The sequence below is a fragment of the Atractosteus spatula genome, chromosome 1 (assembly GCF_055471065.1).
Source record: "Atractosteus spatula isolate fAtrSpa1 chromosome 1, fAtrSpa1.hap1, whole genome shotgun sequence".
Lineage (NCBI taxonomy): Eukaryota > Metazoa > Chordata > Actinopteri > Semionotiformes > Lepisosteidae > Atractosteus > Atractosteus spatula.
The window spans coordinates 45,838,940-45,858,478 of NC_142706.1; the positions used below are offsets into that span (position 1 = coordinate 45,838,940).

General features: G+C 40.3%; 2 protein-coding genes across 2 annotated transcripts in view; both read right to left on the bottom strand.

Moving 5' to 3' along the window:
- Positions 1–6,477, bottom strand: part of ccdc142 (coiled-coil domain containing 142) — a 44,269-nt gene extending 37,792 nt beyond the window's left edge. Inside the window, exons 1-3 of the mRNA XM_088922148.1 lie at positions 6,294–6,477; positions 2,194–2,365; positions 207–268 (exon numbers count right to left, since the gene is read on the bottom strand). Coding sequence (XP_088778274.1) covers positions 207–268; positions 2,194–2,320 — 189 coding nt within the window. The 5' untranslated portion in view covers positions 2,321–2,365; positions 6,294–6,477. The remainder of the gene's footprint in view (positions 1–206; positions 269–2,193; positions 2,366–6,293) is intronic.
- Positions 6,478–10,084: 3,607 nt separating this feature from the next.
- Positions 10,085–18,269, bottom strand: slbp (stem-loop histone mRNA binding protein). Its single transcript, XM_088913521.1, has 8 exons — positions 18,087–18,269; positions 16,731–16,883; positions 16,047–16,151; positions 14,819–14,881; positions 14,006–14,137; positions 13,672–13,821; positions 12,478–12,595; positions 10,085–11,576 (listed from the first exon to the last, which is right to left on the bottom strand). The coding sequence occupies exons 1-8, from the start codon at positions 18,140–18,142 to the stop codon at positions 11,457–11,459; spliced, it is 897 nt and encodes a 298-aa protein (XP_088769647.1). The 5' UTR covers positions 18,143–18,269; the 3' UTR covers positions 10,085–11,456.
- Between the last annotated feature and the right edge of the window lie 1,270 nt (positions 18,270–19,539).

Genomic DNA, 19,539 nt, shown 5'->3' on the forward strand with positions numbered 1-19,539 from the left:
CGTGGAAAGTATTTATTTCTGTGTCAATGTGAAGTAATATCTACAAGTGTGAGATTCATTTAAAAGCTACAAATACATTTGGTGTTTTGCAATTGCCAACCAAAGTTATAGCATACAATTGGCCATCTGAATCATTCATGAAAAAGAGAAGGCAAAGGAATGAGAATAAATGAAATGACAGCAAACAAAAAAAAAACAAAACAGACCTGAGTGTCTTCTGGCACTTGTGCATAAGTGACATCACTTACTGACCCGTCTTCTGGCTTTACTAAAGAGGAAACAGATTACACAGTTAAACAACACTGAAACATAAAAGGGAGAGAGAGTTACTTAATGTAAGTATATAGAGACTTTAAAGAGCATTTTAAATGAGTGAATAAATGAACAAGCACAATAAAGACTGTAAAAATATCGAAAATACTAATTCAACTTTTACATGCATTAAAGAACAATTCTATATTCCTATGAACTGTTTTGGTGCTCACAGCACAACAGATAATTGTAATTAAAAAAGATTAACTTGTATTGCTGAATGCCATACATTTAAATATTCTAAAACCAGAATCAGACTGAAGTAAACCACAATTTACATAAAAGGTTTTGGTGTAGCTGTAGTTGTAACAGCATGTCCAGAAATCCACTAGGGTCACACTGACTGCTCCATAGTTAGTATTTTGGAAATCGTCTTCTTACATGGATTATACTGACAAGATGCCTCATGGAGTGCGATATGAGGCTCCGATACTTCAGAGAGGCTCATTCAGACCCTCTAGTTTCCACTAGTGAACTGCCTTCTTGAGAATGAACATCAAATATTCAATTAGGTTTCTTTCTGGAGACTGAAATGACCAGTTTAAAACAGGTTTTTGTGAATTCTGCAAAAACAACCCCAAACTTGGGGAGGTCAATGACCATTAGCCTGTAATTTTCCGAGCTCTGATCTTAACCATAATGATGTGCACTATTACCGACTGTCTTCAGTTTATTACCCTGTTTTATACCCCAGGGAAACAGGAAAGCTTCCAAAACCAACACTTAAATTAAAGTGATTTAACTCAAATCTATAATAAGCTATGCAAAATACTATATCCAAGACGGGAAATAAAGAGTGACTCATTTTTGCAAATTCAGTACACATTTGTAATTTCACATCAGAAAAAAAATGAATTATTATTAATAACCACTCCTTGAATATCTTCTACTGAGCAAGGATGAGCATTGAAAATATTTAAGTGACAACTTCTGAACAGAAGCCATTGATTTTACAATTGAGAGATTAGGATGGACAATTCAGATGGCAGTTCAAATCCTGTCTGTGGCTCTTCCTCAGATTACTGAATAATCTGGAGTTGCTCTCTATTTACCCACGCAAAAGTTAGGTACACTAAAAAGCAATTGAATAACAAGGCCATAAATAATAGTCTTGTAGAATATTTACTTTATGGTACAAGTATTCCTACCCATTATATATTACCTATCTATAATACTTGAGATTTAAAAACTGGAGTTTTTAAATTAAGATGCAAATGTCCTGTTCCAATTTTCTGTTCAGTAGTATCATCCTGTATCAGTTCAACAAACCTATCAAACATCAATCACAAAAGAAAATGAATGTGCAAAAACATAGGTAAAAACAGCTTAGTTATGATCGATGTATTCTATTTTGGCACACTAGGGGGCACCTCTTGTGACCTGTGCATGTAGGCGTTAAATATGATCAGAATCTAAGAGTTGAGCTGTTGTTTCCTGTGTATTAAACAATTCAAGTCTTATTTTTTTATCTTATTTGTAAACTTATCAGGTTTTTTTAAAAAAGTCTAAAGTAAAGCTGCAATTGTAGATGTGGTTTCTATGTAGCAGAATTATTAATGTGATATGCAATTTAAATGGAGCTTCCTTGAAATCATTTCGACCCATACAGCACCACAAAAACATGATTCATCACAAATAAACATTCTCTCAGGGGATTTTAAATCTGAGAATTGTCCAGTTACCTTTCAGTAGTGAAAAGCAGGATACACCCTTACTCTCCTAAAATAAACATAAGCTTTTTAGACCTCTACATATATTTTCTTTGGTCCATGCAGAAGCTGAGGTATTAACACATTCAAAGCCACTGCACAGACATATTTGCATTTATTTTCCTTTCAACTTTACTTAAGAAGCTGAAAACTGTCCATTTGTGTTCCTTACTGGGGTTGAGGTCTTGACAGCTGTCAGTTTCTTTACTCCCCGGCTCTGCAGGAGAAACCCTCTTCTGTCCCACCAGAGAGCACAGTGGAGGAAGAATCCCTCCAGAGACCTGGGTCATCCGAGCCATCACCAGCACCAGACCAGAGCTCACCCCCACACCTTGGTCCACTGCCTGGGAAACCAAAGAAAAACAGCATCTCAGGAGAGTGTGCACTGCAACCAGCACAAAATGACCTCTAAATGATTCGTAACCGTAGAAAATCTGACAAATTCCATAACTAAACCAGACTGATGCATACAATGATGAAATCAACAATGAAAAAACGATTTTATGAACAGATTCATTTAATTGTCACATGAACAGGATCAACAATTTACCGGGCATGCAGAATATCAAAAATGTCAGGCTTAGTAAATGTTATATTATTCTACTTTATTTTGTAAATAATTTAGAACATTTTTCCCCACTAGAGCTAACATCCACAACAACACATTTTAGCAAATGCCACATACGATAGCATACAATCTGCTTTCATGGAATACTTCTGACACTGTGCCAACTGTACCAACATTATATATTTTCTATGTTCCATCTTATGTGTGGTGGAATTGTCATTTGAGTCATAAAATTCCAATACCTGCAAAGTACCTGAGATATAGCGGTCCGACTTTTCTTTTTGGGTAAAGAATGAGATGCACAAATTAACAATGCTTCAGTACAAGATTGAAGATGCAGCATGTTTCCTGCAACTCTTGTCTTAGCCAATGTGTATACTGCATGTGACCAAGAGCGTTAAACAATAGTGAAATATAATATATGGGTAAAGCTGTATTCCCCCATGACCCGTAAACAGCCTAATTATGAATGTTGAATGTCACTGAATGGACTCAAGAAAGAATCTAGAATGGCAACACTGTATTGATAAAAGTCAACAATTCCAAGGGAAAAAACTTCCTTTACTGATGCTACTCAAGACTCGGTGGACTGTAAATATCCAATATCATCCAAACAAGCACAAAAGTTTGGAACTAAAGCTGAATGCAACAAAACTAAGAATGCTATCAGAAATGTGGCAATACAATCCCTTCATCTATTCAGACGGTGTTGTAACTCTGACAAACAACTAAGATATAGGCCTAAACAGATAAAAACCCATTCAACACAGAAAAGTGCATATACAGTACAATTCATCACAGAGCACATATGGTGAAAATTATTTCCAGAATGTGCGGAGATAAACTGGGTGTCCACACACACAGTTCATGCCAAGTCTCTGCTTTCTGTTAAGATCACGCTGCAAAAAAACTGCTAAATTGGTTAAGCACTATCTGAAATGTTAATCAAGCTAGCTGCATAGTAGGTGGCTGATCTCCCAAGAGAAGACAGGGTTTAAAAGTGTTAATAGACTACAGCTTAACCACAATATCTTTAAAGAGTAAAAGTTACACTTCAAAGGAATATACATATTCAACATTGATTTTACTACTGACCACTGAAAAGCCTAATAGTTTGCATAGTGAATGAGAAATTTGCTTTCACACCTGTTAAAACGTAAAAGAGAAACTACAATGCTATTTTTACATTTTATTGTTAGAAAAAAAAATCGCCATTAATGAGTGCATTTCAAACCACAATAAAAGTAAAATGTACATAGTAACTTGTAAAACCTCCGATTTACATCATAAAATAGACATAATTTCCAGGCATGCACAGAGCCATATTCCATGATTCAGAATGAAGCAACAACACTTCCAGTATCACACAGAAGCATCACTATTACATTGTAAAGGAGCAGGACTGTGAATACATCTCTTTTAATCCAACAGAAACATTGCTCTCCATTTCAAGACCATTTTACTGACAAATACTACTTACTCATTAACACTGCACGCAGATCATTTGGAACATTTCTGTGGCTTAATGTCTGCTACTTATCCACTCACACATCACGTTACATTAGTCTTTACAGTCACTAGTGAGCATGAAGGGCCACTTGACATCGCAATGTGTGAACTCTCGCTCACCCCTACGGCGAGAACACGGGTTTGTGATAATATGGCGACATACAGTACGTTCAAAAGAAATAACTAAAAAAGCTGAATGTGTAAGAGATACCTGAGTGGTATACCTAATTTGAGACACTTTTTTTAAAAATTCTCTGGCACACAGTTCTAGCAAAAGATGAACAAAATCAGAGGCAAACTAGGACATTAAAATATTTTAATTACACAACATAATTCTTCCTACAGACTCAAAACACAATGGTAGCCCTGTAATCTGAAACCATATACAATACCTTGACAGGCCAACAAGAGAGAAGACCCGTGTCCTAAGTAAAAGAATCCAACTCAGCACTAAATCTCCCTTCCTACAACATGGATGCCCAACGGTGAATGGGAAGCTGTTTTAAAATTAAAGATGGGAAACACAAACTATAGATTTTATTAATGCGAGCTCTTAACAATATGACATCAAAGTTACAGCGAAACTTACCACTAAAAACTCTTTTCCCTCAGTGAATTCCAGATGGTTGTGTCCCGCCATACTGCAAAATGTGCTCATTGCCTGCATGTAACTACAGTACCTGCAGTTTAAGCTGCTTATTATTAACGCTAATTAGACCTCTAATCCACTGCTACTCAAGAGACCAGAAGACATGATGTTGTCTGCTAAGTAATGCTCCATCAAGACCTCAGTTTCTTCCATGCAAACACATCCAAACAGGATGATGGCACGGACTGAACAAGTCAAAATTAAGCCATTGAACCCATTATTATACTGAGGCATGGCATAAGATGATCATGATCTCATGATTTCCCCCAATTTATTAAACCTTTAGGACAAATAACTGGATTTAAATAAATCAAATACAAAACATTTGATGTTATTTTCTAAACAGAGGAGTTTGAATTATATCACAAAAAAACTGCCTTTAAATATTTTTTAAGTGTTTCATTGGGAAGCGAAACGTAATTTTGGATGTGACCAAATATTATGTGATAAGGGTAGAGAAGTAACAATTTGTTTCTACTACTTACAGCACTTTCACAGAACCCAAACTTGCATTATCCTAAATACATATAGCGTATGCTAGAAAAGGGCTACTGACAAGCCAAATATTTTGTTTTTTAATTAATTCCATTCAATTAAATGCAATTAACTATGTATATACAGTAAATGCTAAAAAAACTGGTGTGGAAAAAAACTGGTGTGGACATTTGGATTAAATACTGGTGAACAGAGAGCTAATCTTTCAGAAAAGGGGAAAAAGCACTAATGGAGTGATGTCATTCGTGGAGTACTACAGGGAATCTATACTAGGACCACTGCTGTTCGTAAATTATATCAATGATTTATATTCTAGCATAGTTAGTCAATTATACATGTCCACTTGTCACTTTTAGAAACTTTCTTATGTTCTTACATCAGTCCAGTATAACGTTTCCAAACGAATTCTGCGACAGATTTGTCCTGTGTGAGAGGTAACTTCATTAAAGAACCTTAAATCGCAAAAGCCCACTGTCACTCAGTATAATCCCAGCATACAATGTGAACGGAATGAAAGTGTACTGTCACAAGCACACCTTTCTGTTACAGATACTATCGAGACCTTTTTAAAAAGTCAGCGGCCCAACTTCAGAGAGATGGACAGTACTTTTAAGAAGTAATGCATTACATTCAGGTGTTACGTTTGTAAAGGGTTACATTTTGAAAATGGGGGGAAAGCTTTTAGAGATAAATTTATTGTTTGTCATACCAATAATGTAAACACTACATAATGGAAACCGATTACATTACAGATATATTTCCTCACAAATTACTGTTCTTTTTAACAGTTTAACCAGCTGTCCATTTTATTTTACTCTTAACACAACGTAAACGTTGTTTAAGTACGCTAGGCCCGCCCCGAAAACATCTCGCCAACCCTATGACAGCAAATAAAATTAACTAGATACCGGACGAGGACGATGAAATATGAAGTATCTTACACGTCAAAATATTTCATAAAACATTATCATTCGAAAATCTCGAAGCGACGCCAGAGGAGAGCTATTGATTTGAAATCCACCCCCTAAAGAACAGAACACGGGTTTCTTACCTCAATGCATTCTCACAGGAATTTCATATTCAGTGTAGCCCTTATTTCCAAACATAAGATCTGTCGCAGAGGAACGAGTGTTGTAAACAATCTGACAAAAACCGATCAACAACGCAACAGCCATTTCTACCACATTCAGCCAATCACAACAAAGACCACCTGTCAGTAAAGGATCATATAAATGGACTAGAGTAGCATAGCAACCTACCTCATAGAGCAACACACATTCTTATTGGCAGAGCTGAAAGATACCAATTGGACATCTCCGCATACGTAAAAAGTTTGCCGCACCCCCTTATATACAGAGACGGATTGCGTCGCTGTAGATTTGCAGATGCGCAGTTTTTCGTTCTTTATTGGCTTTATTGGAAGAGTCGATCTGCGCAGTGTCTTCATAGCCTTATCTTCTTAATCAAGTTGTTCCCAGCTCGGGTCCTCAGGGACTTCCGTTTTGTGCTCTTAACATCTTAATCGCAAATCCCTTAATTTCATCTGAGATTGTGCAATTATGTACAAAATTTGTGACCACTTTACAAACAGTATTTCTGCTCTGAAATAACTCTATTAAAGAGCATGTATATTTATTCTCAGGCTCAAAGGGATGTCCTGCTCTGACAGGCTAAAAGAACTAAATCACAGTGTTCTTGAATAGAAACAACTACAAACAGACTTTACAGGTAACGGGTACTCCAGGTACAGTACAACAGGGGTTGTACTCTCTGTTCACTCACGACTGCACAGCAAGACACAGCAACAACCGCATCATTAAGTTTGCGGATGACACCACTATAATAGGACTGATCAGTGATGATGACGAGTCCACTTACAGGGATGAAGTCGTACAGCTGCTTAGGTGGTGTCATAGCAATAACCTGGACTTGAATGTAAAGAAAACGAAAGAGCTAATAGTGGACTTTCGGAGACACAGGCCACACACTCACAGCCCACTCAGTATTGATGGAACGGAAGTGGAAACAGTCACCAGCTTTAGGTTTTTGGGAATTCACATCTCTAAAGATCTAACCTGGACTGTGAACACTGACTCTAACATGAAGAAGGCTCAGCAGCGCCTTTATTTCCTGAGGTGCCTCAAGCGATGGGGGATGCCAATACATGTGTTGGTGAACTTCTACCGCTGCACCATCGAGAGCATCCTCACCAACGGGATCACCGTGTGGTATGGCAACACCTCTTCGCGAGAAAGAAAGGCACTGCAAAGAATGGTCAATATGGCCCAGAAGATCATCGGCTGCGGTCTCACCGAGATTAAACAGCTCTATGAGGACCGCTGCCGTGGTAGAATTCTGGCCATCACAGAGGACAGTCACCACCCCGGGCATGAGCTCTTCACCCCACTGCCCTCAGGCAAGAGATACAAGAGCATACGGACACTTACCACTAGATTCTTCAATAGCTTCTATCCACAAGCAGTGAGATTGGCGAACACATTTAGCCATCCCCCTCGGACCACACCTACACCATCACCATCTACCTCATTATGATTTCTTATTTATTGCACATCTCCAGTCATTGTTTAGACATCTGTATTGTTTACATTCAAACTGTCTACATGTTTACTTGTACATTGTCTACTGTTTGTTTGTATATTGTCTTGATGCACTGTCTGCACTTTGTTTTGTTTTTTACACTTGTTTTACAATCGAGAGACTTTCTGTAAGTAAGAATTCCATTGTACCAGTACCGGTTACATATGGCAATAAAGTTCAAGTTCAAGTACTCCTCTTCACCTCCACCAATGTGCAGCACCCATCTGGATGATGTGACAGCAGCCAAAGTGTGCACAGTACACTCACCACACATCAGCTGTCAGTGGGGGGCCGGGACAAAGTAATGAAGCCAATTCCTGGATGGGGATTACTAGGAGGCCATGTTGATAAAGACTAGGAGGAAATTTGGCCAGGACATTGGAGTAACACCCTTGCTGTTTCTGAGAAAGGCCGTGGGATTTTTAATGACCGTGGAGAGTCAGGAACCTGCTTTAACATCTCATCCAAAGGACGGCACCTTTTTTACCATATAGTGCTCCTGTCACTATAGTGGGGCATTAGGACCCACACAGACCGCAGGGTGAGCACCCCCTGCTGACCCCACTAACACCTCTTCTAGCAGCAACCTCAGCTTTCCTAGGAGGTCTCCCATCCAGGTACTGTCCAGACTCATACCTGCTGAGCTTCAGGGGGTTATCAGTTGTGAAATGCAGGGATCCATTGTCATCCATACTGACAAGCATATTCAAATATTCAGTATTTTAAGATACTGACAGATGTACTTCTTTGGAATTAACAGTAAAACTCAAAACAGAGGAAACAAGTGGAAATTATGGGAAATTGAACATAAACTTGAATATAAAACAGGTAGCACAGTGGCGTAGTGGTTATTATCGCTGCCTGTTCTGGGTCTGGGTTCAATTCCTGGGGTGCTCTCTGTGTGGAGTTCGTATATTCTCCCCAGATTCTGTTTCCTCCCACAGTTCCAAAACATGCCGATAGTTTAATCGGCTTTTGGGAAAACTGGCCCTGGTTTGAGCGTGTTTGTGTTTGTCTGTGCCCTGCAATAGGCTAGCATCCCATCCAGGAAGTACCCTGCTTTCTGTTGCTTGCCAGGAAAGACAGAGGTTCCCCTAATAGCCTGTATTGAATAAAACGGAAATAGAAAGCAGATAGATGAATGTAAAGTTGAGAATAGGAAGTACTTCATTACACAAATAGCTGGAGGGGTATGGACCACGCCATCCACAGATTTTGTGAAAGCTGATACCCAGGCTTCTTTCAAAAATTGGCTGTATAAGGGTCTTGGGTCAACAAGCTACTAGAAACCAAACACATGTCACATGACTGGCCTCCAGTCCTTTCTAACCTTTCTAGCATTTGGTGGTTCAGCACTTCTGCCTCATAGCTCCTGATTCCTGGGTATGGGGGCTTCTGCTGCAACAGCTGGTAGTATTCCATTAATCACACCACCCCAGTCTGAACACTCACCTCTTATCTGTGTTCTAGTATTAATAATAAGATCTTACACTATTATAGCGCCTTTTCTGGACACTCCACTCCAAGTGCTTTAAAGGTAATGGGGACTCCCCTCCACCACCACCAACATGTAGCCCCACCTGCAATGACAGCCATAGTGCCCCAGTACACTCACCCTACACCAGCTATCAGCTGGGAGAAGTGTGATGAAGCCAGTTCATAGATGAGGATTATTAGGAGGCCATGACTGGCAAAAATTGGAAATTTGACCAGGATACCAGGATTACACCCCTACTCTTTTTGAGGAACGCTAAGGTAAAACAGTTTTACCCGTTTATCAGATCCAGTGCTTTCTGGTGCCACTATAGGATTATTAATGATTTCCTTTGACAACCTGGGACCAGCTCGTCTGCTTTTTCACTCTGATGATTTGGGGTGCATATCTCTATGAATGGGGAATTTGTCAGATCCTCAATCCCATATTTCTCTCACAGATCCCCTGTCCAGCGCATCCATTTTCCTTAGGAGAAAAAAGATTTTGCTGCACTTGGTACAGCTAAAGCCCAGCTGCCTGAAATCTTTGGGACTTTAAGGTGTTGAGCCAGTCAAAAGCCAGCTTTTTTTAATTGGCTTTTAGGATGGAACCTAGGTTTATCAACCTTATCAAATCAAAGTGATAGAATATTGCACCAGTACGCTCTAAGTGCTCAATTGTCTAACCAAGAGTGCCCCACTAAGATTTTACATCAAAACAGTAGAAATAGAACTTTTAATCAACTAAGTATCTAAGTACCTTTAGTCAGGTTGTGTAAAAAAAACCAACATTTTATTATTCAAGTAAGCAAATCTCATATATAAAACAATGTGAAATAAACATTAACAAGGATACAGATTTATATCCACAGACAAAACAATCAATATGCCAACTAGAAAAAAATATATAAATGTAAACTGACAAAAGACAACTTAAAATGGTTAAAAGTAAAGACAGATCTAGTTCTGCATGTTTTGGTATATCAAAACCATTTTATTTGCATTTCAAAATAGCAATCTGAAATAGTTATATCTATGCAAATGTTACCTGAAGCCCAAATGCGTTCTTACAAAAATAATGCAACCAAACCTTTTGTACACTACTAATGAAGGAGTGCAAGTTGAGAAATTGCTGTTTGTCCTTTAAAACTATACTGAAGGCATGAACACTACAATACAGAACACTAAGAAAACGAACTCTTAACGATCAAACTGCATGGAAACATTTGCCTCCTTTTTTTAGTGGTGGACCAGTTTGTAATCATCATTGCAACCTACAGCTAAAGGTCAGTCCAGTGCAATAAATCTTAAAACTGAGGCTTTAAAATGAAGATTTAGACAGGATTTTTTTTTTTACCAGGAAATACTAAATGCAACACGATAGGATCAGAAACAGGAAAAACAGAACTCTGCATTTTGCTCTGAACTGGATCCTGTTCTCACTCACTGTCTGGGGAAAAAAAGAGCTCAGATTTGTAAATTCCAGGTCCACAGTAGAACCCGGGTGAGAGGAAGTCCTTAGCGTAAAAACTGGGTAACTGGGAGTTGTACAATGCATACCCAATATTCCGCTTTAATAACTTTTAAATCAAAAAAGCTGAAATGGGCTCTTGCTAGAACGCCCCCTTTGCTCACGTTCTATTAAATACATCTCAGTAGGCACGACCAAGACCTTTTCTCAAACTAGCACATACACCAAAACTCGGACACCAGAACATTTTTTTTTTGACCGAATGAAACACTGCATTTACGAAAACAAATCACAATAAAAAGTTCCATAATATTTACACAAACACAAACTGAATTCTTTGCTACAAAGTTTTTTTCAAAAAACATTTTGCACACACGGGGCTTCTGGACAGTAACGGTGGCGGGCGAGAGTTTTCAATGTCTGTCAGCCCCAGTATTAGCAGGCACTGATCGATTTGCCCAGAGAACCAAAACCACACATGATGGGACACTACTATGCATGAGACACGTCCTCTTTCCACACGGGCCTGGTTTCCACCCGCACAACCCTGCGCTACTGAGTGCGGCAAATGCTTTCATTCGGGTGCCCGCAAATCCTGCGAAGCCGACTCCTTTGGAGGGTCTTTTTTTTCCCCAGGGTGATCTCATGCACAACGAAGGGCCAAGCGGCACATTACGAAGTCAGCCAGCTGGAATTCTCCTGAATTTCGCTCAAGCACGCCTCCAGATTAAAGCTTCCGTCCATCTGGGATTCGAGTCGCATCATCTTGCTTGGCGTCACGCAGCAAGAGTCCTAAACCGAACGACAAGAAAGGCTTGAGAAGCAAAAAACGAAACAAAGAACCAGAGAGCAGCAAAATGTGAATTTAAGAAAGCGACGCCACCACACAACGAAGAGATTCTAACACCCATCCTGTCTTTGCAAACGAAAAATACACAAAACATCAAACAGTGCGGGATATTTCACGCATTGAAATACGGCGCAGCACACACCGGAGCTTCAGTTTGCAAACTTGTTATAGAGCCTGAAGCACGCCGGTGCTTTCTTTATCATGGGGCATCCCTCTCAATATGGCTCGCAAACCCAAAACAAGTACAAAGGCGAACAAAACGAGTCAAAAACAGCGATGGACTTAAGAGTTAAAAAAAAAAAGATTTTGAACAAGTTTAGGGATGGGATGACAGTGACGAGGTTGGCACGTATGTATTGGAAGAATGAATCTTCGATCCATGCAATCAAAGACAAAGAGGAGGCTGTTCCCGAGACCTAAGCATCTGCTGTGTTCCCTGTAGTTTATTAATATGCAATTTTTTTCATACTGTACAGTACTGTATTTGCTGTATTACCATTTTCATAATACTTTAAAATACATGCATGTATACGGATACACTTACAACCGATTTTACTTGTTTAAGGGAGGGGAATAGGATGGTATGGGGCAGGGTTCTGATTATATGCAATTTGGGGTATTTTCCTATATCAGGAACCTAACTACCTACTGTACAATACAAAGAAACATGAAAGGTGACGGCATTTGGTGGCACCACACAATGGTGGAATATTTCCGTAAAAGTAGTCAATGGATTCTGAAATCGGCTTCTTCATAAGCAACTGCATTTGTGTTTCCTTTCACTTGCACTCTCTCTCCAGCCTCTAATGCCACATCAGGGTATGTCGAGCGAACAAAGCTTACTTCAGGTGTTGATGCCGGGGCTTTGCTGGCTTTCAGGTACTGTGAACTTGCCCCAGATTCTGTTGAGCTACTGGCCCCCGACTCCGTCTCCATGACGTCATCAAGATCAATCTCCTCACTGGAAGAAAGGATTACCCGGACTGAAAACTAGACAACACTTTGCAAGTCAGAATGTTTCCGATTTAGTCAAAACTAGTGCTGTATCTACCAAGCAACAAAAACGTATAAATGCAAGCAAATCATGAAGGTTTCATCACGAAAATACCTTCTGTAGCAGGTGCAGCGATATCTTATTGAACACATTCCTTAAATTAATTAAGCCAATTAAGACTGATCATCAATATGGTATCTAGTGTGAAAGTCACAGACTAATTTGTGACCACTGTTAGGAGCAACACAAGCTATACACCTGCTATTGATTTGGTCAAATAGGTTGCAGAGGCGGTCTTATGGGATCCTGTTCCAGAGACAGGATCTCAGGGTTGGCAAGCAGCGCCATCACATTACAGTCACATTTCCATCTCACAAGAAAGAGGTTCTTAAACGAACAGCGCTAGGACATGCGTTGCTCTGCTGGAATGATCTCACGACAGGATGAGCACAGAGAAAAGACAGCCCATGAGGTCCCGATACTTGACCAGGGTCGTGCTGTGTAATCCTGTTGCCAATCAATCATGGCAAGTGCTCTGTAGCCATAAGATACTCCTGTCCAGACCATCACAAACCTCGACCTCCCCATCAATTACGGCATGTTCTCCCACATCCCAGACCGTCACTGATAGACTGTTTGCCTACATTGTCTTGCCAATTCAGGAAGCACTGACTGGTGAGCACTCCAGATGGCAAATTCCTGTGCTCTAACCTAGAGCAGCCTCCAACATACTAATGGCTTGAAGGCCTTGCTGTTCTGATAATCGGGGTAAATGTGTTCTTTTCCAGTTCTCCCCAGGCTTGACATTCAACGAGCCAAATCACATCATGACTTGTGCTAAATTAACTCACTCTCTCATACAGTGATGCAGGCCTAATACTTATTCACACATAGGTCATTTCAGTGTTTCATGGTCAAACATGAATGACTTATTCAACATAAAATCAAAAAATGTTTCTGAAAACAAACTTATATGGAGTGGGTTTCTCTGATGCCGACTCCACAGAAATAGCTTTGAGTGCTGATGCACAAACGGTACATACATGGCCTGCAGGTCACTGCCTTCCTGCACTGGCGGATCCCACTGATGCAGTTTCACTCTCCACAGCTTGATCTGCTGGTCCCAAGACCGCCGGCTGTACTTCTTGAACTTGTTAGGAGTCCTAGGGTGCACCCCTGGCTGGCGAAGATGCCTGAGAAGAGAATCAAGACAAGATGAGCATAAGACTGACCACATTACTGATGCCGGCTCATTTTCTGTTACTAAAGTAGATAGCCATTCATTGGCTTGTGTCATTCTTAAAGTTAGAATGAAAGAAGAGCAAACAATCTGTCTTCCTGTACTGCATACATGTCTTCACTGTTTGTTTTACTTACTTGGGAACTTCTCGGATGTATCGGTCATAGGCAATTGTGTTTTTCCCGTAGTTTATCTGCTTTTGTCTTCTCATCAGCACTGCCTCATCAGTCTCCATTTCAGTGGGTACAGGAGAGTCCCTGGAATCAGAACTGCAGACCGAAGACGATTAGAAACATCAACTGCTATCCAGCCAAACATTTACAGAAAGCCACTTCTTCCTTGAAAAAACTGAAAACCTATCCCAGGAGCAAAGGGAGCAAGGCAGGACTTGGGAGTGACCAAAAGACAGGCACACACAGCAGGTTTTACTAGAATGTGAACACCACGAAAACATGCAAACTCCACACACAAGGCACCCCCATCTGTAATATAACCTGTGTTCAATAAGTGTGAGGCAGCAGTGATAACCATCATGCACCATATGCACTGTAAAATCAGGAAAAAATGTCAAACTATGTTCTATTCCAGTAAAGGGACAAAGCCTAAAAGTGGTAACTATTCTTATTTTCACTATCTTAACTTTGCGTATTTTGATGTCTGTACACCAGTACAAGCTTTTTCAAAACACACATATATATAAACTAGTAGTTCAGGTGGGTAGCTGCGTCAGCATGCGTAGGCTGCAAAGGAACAAGTAATAGGTTTATTCCATGCTGAAAAGAGCTGGTCCCAGGTTGTCTTCTCTTTTCAGCATGGAATAAACCTATTACTTGTTCCTATATATAAACTATAGTCTTTGCAAAAGTAATCACCGATGACTAGGTGTCTTGACCCTACCAAGAATTTAATAACAGAATTTAAAATTGTCAAATATACAACAATGCACAAACCTTCCCGAAGAGGTTTTTCTTTCCCTTTCATTGAAGTCATTTACCAAGATTCTCCTCCTATACCTGAAATAAAATAAAAAAGCCTTTAGCGCAAAACACTTCCCCTTCAATAAAGCGGTCAGTAACACACAAACACTCCAAATTGCAACTATAACATTAGACTGCTTTGCTGAGAGATTTTAAAAAATAAAGCAAAACTAATGCTTAACATTTTTTTTTTACATAGCTTGAAATGAAAGAAAACCCCTGTCCGGCATATCCTGAAAAACACTTTCGCACAGGTGCCTCATTCCTCAGGTAAGCAAGAGCATCGGTACAGTATAAAATCCGCAGGTTCGGGCTAGTTTGGAATGTTTGACTTTTGTCTAGCTTGTAGCACGCACAATCATTTTCATAACGCATAGCTTTCGCCCCAGCAAAACAAAGCAAAAAAAGTATGTTGCAGGTTGATCAGAGCACTGAACTTGCTAGCCAGAAAGCAGCCCAGATGAAAAGAATGAAGGATGCCTGTATCATTACACTTTGCACTTAGACTTCTTCATCCTAGTGTTAATCCCGCATCAGCAGGGTCCGCTTGTCGGCCCGTCTCCATTTGGTGGTTTGAACCAAATCTTTGATCTGACGTTGCCATTAACTGCGACCAAGAAATACTCCAACCGGCGCGTCGCTCCGCCTGCCGTCGGAGTGGGAGGGGGGGGGAGGAGAACAAAGTAATGTAGCCAATTCATAGAGGGGGATTATTAGGAGGCATGGGAAATTTGGCCAGGACACCCCTACTCTTTTCGAGAAACACCCTGGGATTTTTAATGACCACAGAGAGTCAGGACCTTGGTTTTACGTCTCATCCGAAGGACGGCGCTTGTTTACAGTATAGTGTCCCCGTCACTATACTGGGGCATTAGGACCCACATGGACCGCAGGGTGAGCGCCCCCTGCTGGCCCCACTAACACATCTTCCAGCAGCAACCTTAGTTTTTCCCCAGGAGGTCTCCCATCCAGGTACTGACCAGGCTCACACCTGCTTAGCTTCAGTGGGCTGCCAGTTGTAAGCTGCAGGGTGACATGGCTGCTGGCTACTTAGGCCACTGTTCCATTAAGAAAAATAAGACTGGGACCACCAACACTTACAGCAGTCCTTTGGGAATGAGAATAAAATGCTTTGTCTTGTACGCAAGCTTTCCGCGGCAAAAGAAACTGACCGCATCTGCTTCAGGGCGAGAGTACTAACCTCTGCATGTCCCTTCTGACGTCTGTCCGCAACTCATCCCTCTCCACTTCACTTCCCCAGTCCAAACACCTCGGCACAGGACCCTCGCTCTCTGGAGTGGTGAAACTGAAGAAAAATTTGCGATATTCATTTACTTTTCCCAAAGCTGCCCTGCAGTACCTTACACACTGTGGGGAATATTTTAATGGAACACTGCCGGTTTCTGGTGTTAAATATAGTGTAAGCATAAAAGGTCCGAGTCTTAAGCTTACTTCAAGTAAAAACTAAAAGGCAAGTGCATGTTAATGAAAAAAAGTTCCGTTTTGCTAATTTAGGTAGAACACATACAAGAACTACAACATACTGATGAACTTTGGAACTGCTTGGGATTAACTATCTAACTCACCAGAACACAACAGGGGGCTTACCTCCTTTTATTATGCAGATTAAACCTTGCCTTGTAATGGTTGAGCCAAAAACTGATACTATATTTATGCTGAATATTCAGGATTATTGGCTACTTATTAAACCAGGCAAGAGATTCTAATGCTCAGTCCATAGAACACACAGCCCCACAGTTCTGTGGACTGCACCTGTCGGTTTTATCTAGATCTTAATGACGCGACTGAACTTAATAAGTAGGCTTGTTTATAAGATAACTGCAAATTGTCTCATGTTTTCTCTTACAAATCTGTTTCATTTTACCTAGCTGGCCTGTAATCGCTGGTGGCGGATCTGTGGCTGTGTTTCCTTTTCTCTCCATCATCAAACACAGTGGAGTCCGGATCATCATGGGGTCTCAGGCTACCATCTGCCCCCCGTTTCCGGCAGTGAGACCACCTCGAAGGGCCCCTTCTCCTGTAATGCATTGTACACATGCAAATTACTATTTCGATACTTCGAAGTTACACTGCAGCCGATCGAAACCCGCGACATTATGCTAGCAAGAACAGATGCGAACGAATATCACGTTTCATTTATTTTCCAGCTTTGCGCATACTTTTACAGTTCTAGTAAACAGTATTCTTGAAATCGTAACGATCAAATAAAAGCACATGAATACAAAATACATCAATTTTCGTCTAGGTTAATAGGAAAGCTAAAATATTGATAACGTAACGAAACCTTCCGGTTTCAACTAACCCGTTCACAAGAGAAAATACCAAATCACTTTTTAGTGACACGAATCAATGCACCGTTATTTTAAACCCTGCGGCCATCAGTCCAGTGATTCTGTTCTGTTCAGATTCGGTCGAGAAGGGCTATAAATGCCATACCCTGGGCACGTCTTTTTCGTTTCGCGCCAACCGCCATTTTTGCCATCAAACAGGTTAACAACATCCTTAGATCAGCTACATACATCCTCCAGATTCCACTTGATCTGCGATCATTTATATACACTCGATACAAATCCCAGGACTCGTGAATTTCGGATTAAGCACACGCCGGGATGTGTCGCTCAGAGGAGCCCCGGTGCCTTCATCCCACAGCCCGCGACTGCTGCATCGCCCCACGAACAATTCGGGTCGCTCTGCCGCCCTTTCCCGCTCTCCGACCACGGAGCCCCAAAACACAAGGAATCGCGACACCAGCGATAAAGACACCCCACCATACCCGCTAAAAACACCCTCCATTTCTCTCATCAGACACTTGTGCCTTTAAGCCTTTGTGTTACATTTCGTCAACTTCCTATACAGCATACGCCGGAAAAAATAACGAAAATACCCAGTAACTTACTCTGCTCCCAAAAGAAGTGATGCATTTTATATGCAACACTTTAGATACATAACCATTATTTACATTTCTTCACCAGTAACCCACCGATTTCAACTATTGTTCGATGAACAAGCGATTTAAAGTAATAAGGATATAATCAATTGTTTTCTTTCCATAAATAGTTTAAATGCAGGATATTACCACGCAAGATTAACGATCTGCTGTACTTTGTGCATTTCGCTGGCGCGCCATTAGCTTTCCTACCCAATGCCACCTTCACGTACTCCGAGGTCAAAAAAGCGTTACAACGTAAACAGTTCAACAACTGTGGATATGTGCTCTTACCTACTATCGTCGTGTCTATAATTTTCACGATGCCTTGAACTACTTCTAAAAGACATTTTTTCAATAGCTTTTCTACAGAACGCACGAACCCTCCCGCACCTTCGAACCAGAAGTGCGAGTAGTTTTCCGGGATGAACAGTTTTCACACAACGCGCCAAGGCGAAGGCGGTGTTCGGGCAGCACCAACACGTCACCTGACCGGAGGGGGTGGCCTGAGCGTCAGCTCTAAACTTTTCTTACATTGTACATATCTTTTTCTACCTTTGTCAATGAGTCATCAGTTCCGTTTACTAAATAATTAAAACGACTGGTATATAAGGTAAAAAAAATCAGTTTATATATTTTTTGAAGTTGCTGACATACCCCCTCCCCAAGAGTGTCAGGTTAATATATGCAGTGACCCCAGTTTATATCTGTGTTTGGTCAGAAGACCACTGAGAACGGCTCATGCTGGGAATTGTAGTTTTTTAGATTTGCAGCGAGTTGTTCAGGGTCAGACGAAGGGAGGCTGTAGCAATGTTGGACTGGAAAACCTAAAAAATATATGGTGCTCCAAAGTCTATTTACTGAATAAAGTATACACTAAAGCGAATGAAAATGTAGATGTCTATTGCTGAATTTCTTGATGTTACAACATAGGCACTGATTGTAAAGTAAAATCTTTACGTCCCCAACATCCTAGACGACACTGTCTAGTCAGACTGTCAATGTTTAAAATGATCTGATCATCTATTTTAATACTACTGAATACCTGCAGATTTAGCGACAAAAGTTTTAGGGATTGGAAGATTTAAAAGATTTAGTGAATGTAAGAGAAATCCGAAAATGTATTTGCGAATTTTCTGATTCTTTTTACTTCATTACTTTAAGATACGATAGTATATCTTTATAGGAAGCTAAATTTACAAATTAAAAAAAAAACTAGTAGCGGATAAGAGCTCTGAGCGGTCAAAATACTACTAGTCTCCACTAGAAGGCGCCCACCGCCACACTCGACCAGATCAAACCTGCCACCTGTGACTTCAGATTAGAAAATGTTATTTTTGTAATCCAATAAAACAGATTTGTTTGTGAGGAGAGTACAATTATATTAATTACATTAGACATTTTGATTATTGCTCACATTTTGTGTTTTCTACTTTTTAATTATTCATAAGTAGTGATATATGTGAAATTCCTGCCTTGTCTGGCCTTAATAAACAGTCACCACATTGGAGTATTGTCTCAGAAACACTTCCACAAAAAAGATCTAGCAAAAGTTGCTTATCTTATTTTTCTTGGTTGAGCTCTGTTTAGAGTGTATAAATGTTAGAACATGAAAATCAGTCTGTAATAGAAAAATGGGCTTTGGTGTTTTGTTCTGAGAAGGTGTCTCTTCTATGAAACTGGATACAGACTTACATAGCCATTATTATCTTTAAATAAACTGGTGTTGGCAAAGAACTGCTTTTTG

Excerpts from the sequence above, each read along its gene's own strand:
- slbp (XM_088913521.1), bottom strand. The coding sequence starts at position 18,142 with ATGTCTTTTAGAAGTAGTTCAAGGCATCGTGAAAATTATAGACACGAC. Across the intron at positions 14,138-14,818 it reads AGAAAAACCTCTTCGGGAAG|TTCTGATTCCAGGGACTCTC; the intron begins GTTTGTGCATTG and ends TTCGGTCTGCAG. Across the intron at positions 13,822-14,005 it reads TACATCCGAGAAGTTCCCAA|GCATCTTCGCCAGCCAGGGG; the intron begins GTAAGTAAAACA and ends TTCTCTTCTCAG.